The sequence below is a fragment of the Buceros rhinoceros genome, unplaced genomic scaffold (genome assembly GCF_000710305.1).
Source record: "Buceros rhinoceros silvestris isolate BGI_N320 unplaced genomic scaffold, ASM71030v1 scaffold606, whole genome shotgun sequence".
NCBI classification, from domain to species: domain Eukaryota; kingdom Metazoa; phylum Chordata; class Aves; order Bucerotiformes; family Bucerotidae; genus Buceros; species Buceros rhinoceros.
In genome coordinates this window covers 38,000-44,329 of record NW_010417878.1, presented here as the reverse complement: position 1 = coordinate 44,329, position 6,330 = coordinate 38,000, and the positions used below count along the sequence as shown (strand labels likewise).

The 6,330-nt window shown below is 52.4% G+C and overlaps 1 protein-coding gene across 1 annotated transcript in view; it reads left to right on the top strand.

Moving 5' to 3' along the window:
• Window positions 1-4,489, top strand: part of WNT8B (wingless-type MMTV integration site family, member 8B) — a 12,020-nt gene extending 7,531 nt beyond the window's left edge. The window contains exons 4-6 of the mRNA XM_010138299.1: window positions 1,191-1,316; window positions 3,348-3,490; window positions 3,932-4,489. Coding sequence (XP_010136601.1) covers window positions 1,191-1,316; window positions 3,348-3,490; window positions 3,932-4,489 — 827 coding nt within the window. The remainder of the gene's footprint in view (window positions 1-1,190; window positions 1,317-3,347; window positions 3,491-3,931) is intronic.
• The last annotated feature ends 1,841 nt before the right edge of the window (window positions 4,490-6,330 follow it).

Below are 6,330 nucleotides of genomic sequence, written 5' to 3'. Positions count from 1 at the left end.
CGCCCAGTAATGCCCTAGAGGGATCTTTCCAGGAGGCCCCTTCCCCCGTCAGCTCCCAGACACACGCGGGGATCTAGCTTCAAGACAAGGCAGCCTCACAATGCCAGCACTGACTCTGGACCTGCTGAGCCTCAGCTTGTGCAGGGCAGGAGTGTCCCACAAACCCTCACTCAACTGGCTCCCCACGAGGTTGCATCACCATGACCTGCAGCATGCCTCAGTGGTGTCTCTCACCAGGGTGTCCCAGGGAGGCTGAGAAACAGCATGGGGTGGTGGGGTGGCAAGTAGAGATATGTGGCTAAGGGAAGCAGGCAAGAGTTCATCAGTGGTTGTCCTCTTGCCTCAGAGTCACCTTGGGCAGAAATCCAGCGTCCATGGACCTGTGCCACTGCAGGGTATGGGGCTATGGTCATTGTCACTGTATCCCATTCCTTACCTGTTTGCAGGTGCCAGGATATGTTTCAGTGCATACCTGGTCCCCTAGACCCATGTATGATGCTGGGCTGAGCTCATGCCCTGGTGGGACTGGCAGCAGATGAGGGACCAGGGCCCCAGGCAGAGGTGAACAGAGGTTTCAAAATGAGGCCTTAAGGAGGCAATTGCAGCACAAAGCAACACTCTGGGCCCGGGATCAGGTCCCTGAATCATTCCTGTCAAGGTTATCCGCTCACATCCAGACCTTGCAGGTATTAAGTGAAAGCCAAAGTCTCAGGGAAGTCAGCTGAAGATCACCATGCTGATCCTGGTGGGTAGTTATGGTCGCTGCTCTGAGCCCTGGACAGTGTCCAGCAGAAGGTAAGGTTCAAGGGCGCTGTGAGGAGGGAGCTCTTTGATCCTTGAAGGGGGCCCCTTCCCTTCTGGGGTCTGTTAGTGAGATGTGGGTGACATTTGTCTGTCTGTGCTGTATCGCCACTGCTGAGCTCCCGCAAGGACAGCCAGGCACTAAACTCAACCACACCCTTGGAAATGGCACAAGTAAGTCTGGGTCGAATTTGGGAGCAAATGTCTTCATGCAGTTCAAGCCAAAACTAAGCCAAACTGACGTGCAGGGCCTCCTCTCCACCCCACAAAGCCCTGCCCGTTGCAGATCTCTTCCTACTCAGTCTGCTGCATGACAGGAGTCATTTCTAACACTGGTCTCACCGTGAAATCTTTAGCACCTCTGCTCTCCTTGTATTCCCACTTGACAGCAAACCGAGAAACCGCTTTTGTGCATGCCATCAGCTCTGCGGGCGTCATGTACACGCTGACCCGGAACTGCAGCCTGGGGGATTTTGACAACTGTGGCTGTGATGACACCCGCAACGGACAGCTGGGTAAGGAGAGTTGAGCTGCCATCCCTCTCTCACATCCCAGGCATCAGGAGAAAGCTCTTCTCCTCTGCTCTGCTGAGGCCTGCAGAAACAACTCCCCCTCCTGGTGCCCACACCTGGAAATAGTGCCCAGAGCAGAGCTTTGCCTGGCTCAAACCAAAGTAGCTCTGTGGAAGCCAATGGGTCCACCTCCAATTTACACCAGCTGAGACCAAGCTCTTGAGGTTTTCCATCACCTTCTAAATGAGCAGGAAAGGAGGCTGCAGTTTCCCGGATTCAATTGAAAAACAACTCTGTTTAAGCTGTTGGAGGGAATGACTATATCACATGGTCAGATGAGAGGATCTGATGCCGCTTATCTAAATGGCAGGTTAGAGCAGCCTTGGTCAGGGGTCTTGGGGCTCCCAGGATCTGCAGGACTAGGGTGGACCCAGAGCGGAATTACCAGGAGGGAAAGCAGGGTGGCATTCCTAGACACCTCCACCATTTGTCAGGGTGGCGGGCACAGAAAAGCACAAGAACTGCTGTGGCAGCACACAGCCTTCACCCCGTTCCTGTCGCAGTGGTACCCAGACTCACAGCTGCTAAGTACCCCTGGGTGGGGAACCCAGGCTGCACTGCTCCAGCTCTCTGCTCAGCTCTCACAGAAAACGTTGACATTTCTGTCTTTTGTTTTCAATGGAAAGAGGTCACATTTCCAATTATCAAAATCTTTCAAAAGCCGTTCCCCACCCAGCTGCACCCAGCCGTGGTCGGTGTGTGCCAGTTTATGACAGACTCCTCTGGAGTGTCCAGTATTTAATAATTTGCTTTATGGGCTAAAAGTTTTCAAGACAGCTACTGCTTCTTAGGTGTCCAAGGCATGGGATAGCCCATCTCTAGGAGATCAAGACTTTGAGGCAGTGACACACCACATTTGTATTTTTTCCAAACCCATATCTGTTTTCCATGAAAATTTTCCATTGTGAACCTAAAACCTTGGAAGGCAAAGGAAACTTTTGGGCTTGTCCGAAACAGTGGGATTCGATTGCAAATGGTGTTGTGCTAAATCCAGGTTGGTGAAAGGTTTCCATTCTCCCTTCAGTCCCAGCTCTTGATTAGGACTTCATCATCTGCAGCAATTACCCACCTCCCATGTGACACCTCTGTCCTCCCGTGGGAGAGGGGGCCGTGATGCTCTGGGAAGTCAGGGCAAGGGCCGGGGCTGTCAAGAGAGGCACAAGGCCATTAAACCACAACTCCCAAGATGTACCCCCAGGGCACATCAGGGTCAGAATGTTCCGGGTTTCAACTCTTCATAAAGAATTTAGCATTTTTCTCTAGGAGGATAAGAGGCAAACTACGTGACGTGTTTCCAGCCAGCCGAGCTGAGTTACTGGGCTCTCAGGCAGTTAGGAACAGCACCCTCCACAGGTTCCTGTGCAGTTTCCCAGTTCATGCTGACTCCTTTGTTTCTTAATGGTAATTGGAAAAGCCGTTGAGACCTTCGAGATGCCAAAGATCATCCCAGGATTCTGGATGTACCAAAAAAAAGGGCCTCCTCAACACATGCGTGCCGAGCTTGGGTTGTTTCCCGACAGAGGGGAATGTGTTCCCTGGGGACCAGGGTGCCTCCACCAATTTGCTAATCCGTGTTAGCAAGATGCTGTCCCTGTGAGTCAGCCTGAACCGGTTCAAGTAAAGGGTTGAGAGAAGGTGATTAAAACCCCAAAGCCTTATCTATATGGCTGCTAATGCATGATAATCAACAGCTTCTGAATCCTACTCTGTAGGCAGCCTGGAAATCGCTGGGTTTGCTGCAAGGGACATACCCCTTTGCTGCCTGCAGGAGCCACTTACCAGCCAGGCCTCAGTGGAAATGGCATGAGCCCAAGGGGCAGGAACTGGGTTGTTTCACAAGGTGAAAGGCTTCATTTGCCCCACAGCCTCCATTCCCTCCCATCACTTCTGAGACCCCTTCCTGTCCCCAGAGCCACAAGCCAGGCAGGCGAGGGGCTGGTTTCCTAACAGCACACATTTCATCTCCTGTCCTAGGAGGGCAAGGCTGGCTGTGGGGAGGCTGCAGCGATAATGTGGGCTTTGGGGAAGCCATTTCCAAGCAGTTTGTGGATGCCCTGGAGACTGGACAAGATGCCAGAGCTGCTATGAACCTGCATAACAACGAGGCGGGCAGAAAGGTGAGCTGAGCTCCTCTCTCCCTCCAGATCTGAGAGCGCATACCAGATTGGCTCTGGCCATTCACTGTGGGGAGTCACAACTTGCTGCGGCTAAGGGTGCGTGCCCTGAAGAAACACCTACCTCACCGAGGAGAAGGGGATGGGATGGCAGCAGTACTGATGTGGTGGGTGGTACATGTTTTTTCTAAGGTAGCAAACCACCTGTGATTACATTGTTAATGGCCTCCTGCTGCCACCTTTATCCCAGTTCAGGTACAGGAGAACAGTGGAGAAGCAAATCTGCGAGCTTTTAGCCATCAAGTCCTGGGCAGGACTACTGCACAGGGAGGGTTGATGCCGAACTCCTGCACAGGCCTGGAGCTGTGTTTCTCCATGTGCTGCAGCACAGAAAGGACCCCTCTGGGCTTTTTCCTGAATCCTCTCTCTCTCCTCATCCTGTAGGCTGTGAAAGGGACCATGAAGCGGACTTGCAAATGCCACGGTGTGTCGGGGAGCTGCACCACCCAGACCTGCTGGCTGCAGCTGCCCGAGTTTCGGGAGGTGGGCACTTACCTCAAGGAGAGGTACCACAAAGCCCTGAAGGTGGACTTGCTGCAGGGAGCAGGGAACAGCGCTGCCAGCCGAGGTGCTATCGCCGAGACCTTCAGCTCCATCTCCAAGAAGGAGCTGGTCCATTTAGAAGACTCTCCTGACTACTGCCTGGAGAACAAGACACTGGGGCTGCTGGGCACAGAGGGCAGGGAGTGCCTGAAGAGGGGCAAGGCACTCAGCAAGTGGGAGAAGCGGAGCTGCCGGCGGCTGTGTGGGGACTGCGGGCTGGCGGTGGAGGAGAGGCGAGCTGAGATGGTGTCCAGCTGCAACTGCAAGTTCCACTGGTGCTGCGCTGTGCGGTGCGAGCAGTGCCGCAAAAGGGTCACCAAGTACTTCTGTGTCCGCAAGGAGAAGCGGGAGAGGAGCGGGGGTGGTGGGGCCAGCCGCAAGCTCAAGAGAAAGCTCTAACTTGCCTCTGCTTCTCCATGGTCACGCCTGCCCCCCTCCTCTTCTGCCCTCCCCATCAGCCCCTGGCACCATTTCCCTTTGGCTTAGTTTTGTCCCATTCCCAATACCACCTCACTGGAGCTCGGGCAAGGCAAAGGGCAAGGCAAAAGAGCTTGCATGAGCACCCAGGTCTTCCCCAAACAAGGCATTTTCTGTTAGCGCAGTGGGTGATCACTTCGGGAAGACTCTCCAGCATTGACAAAACAAGGCGAGATTCGGTCCCTTCAGCTCAGAGTCGCGCTATCCAGTGACTCTGGTTTCATCATTAAAAGCAGAGGTGGTCTCGGTGGCTCCTGCTCTTTTGAGCTTGTCTGTTTCCCAAACAAGCACGTACTCTGGGCTTTTGAGTGGGTGAGATCAACACTTAGGAAAGCTCAAGGAAGCTGAGATGGCACCAACAGAGATGGGCAACTCAGAGTGGTAATCCCTAAACCAGAAGAGGCTTCTAGTGCCTTAAAAAAACAGAGGCACTAAAATAAAGTGGTTATTTCCTTTTACAAAGCCCTGCAGTGTGAGAGAAAAGTCATGCATCTCCTTCCTGCAGCAAGTCAGCCTCCAGAAAGCCCACACCATCACTTCCCACCCTTTGACAGCTTTGCTGAGGTCTCCAGTGCTTTACATTTGAGACAGCAGCAGTGAGATTGAAGCTGCTGCTTGACCCACCCATTAAACGCTGTCTGAAAGAGGAGTCCCATCCTCTTGCTTTTTTCACACTATCTTCGAAGCCTCAAGGTCTGGTCTCCCTTTTCACCCCAGCACCCCTGCCAAAGCCCTTGATTGATGCCATAAAGATGCCCTCACACTACTCCAGTGCCTCTTTCCTCCCAAATCCCTCCCAGAGAGGAGCAGCCAGCTGAGCCCATTCCCCAGCTCCTGTGTACTTGCCAAGCACTCTCACCCTGTCGGCTAATGAACTAAATACTTCCTCCTAGTCCGAGAAAGGACTGTCAGTTACTATTTAATGGGGTTGTAAATAGGAAAGTGAAGCACTTTGAAGTTTAATTTATTGCACAGTTACTGTGATGTATACATAACACTTTTCCCTCTACCACTTATTGTATATATTCTATAGGCTAAGCAAGCAGCAGGAAGATTTGGTTGATGCATCTCTGATCCCTTGCTGTGGTTGGGGTAGGGAAGGAAGAAGCTCTCGGCTGGAGGACCTGGGGAAGCTCACTGAGCCATCACAGTGAGCTTCTCCAGGCTGTGAGGTTATCGTCTACTTTGCTGTTTGAAGCCCTTTAGCCAGATGAGAAGCCAGCAGAGCTAAGTTACTGGCCATTAGACATGTCTTGTAGCCAACATTTGTAAACCAATAGCCAATGCAATAAATCAGTAGCCAAGTGCTTGTAAAATGATGTTGTGTCTAAGTAGTCTGGTGGTTTCCTTCATCCAGTTGTGTGTCTGGATGTATGTAGTTGCAGTTCTGGAGACTAAAGCTCAGCCACTTACCCATCTGTTGAGTGTAAGAAGAGCTGACCCATTCCCTCTACACAGCACCCAACTGCAATGCAGCTGCCAGGAGGAAAGAGGGTGGGAGGGGGGCAGACAGGGGCCCAGTTGCCCACTTCAGAGGTGATACATGAAAGCACTCAGCAGTCTGTATGTGCCTCTTAGTTATCAAATACCACCTTGATCCTAGAACTGCTTTGTGGGGGAGTGGGAATTTGGACCTAGGGCAAGCTGGGCTCTCACCAGAGCAACACAATTCATGTAAAGGAAGAGTCTGTCCCTTCAAAAATTGCAAGAAATGATCCTGACCTCTTCTCAAGGTCCTTATTAAAACAGTGACCCTGCCCTCA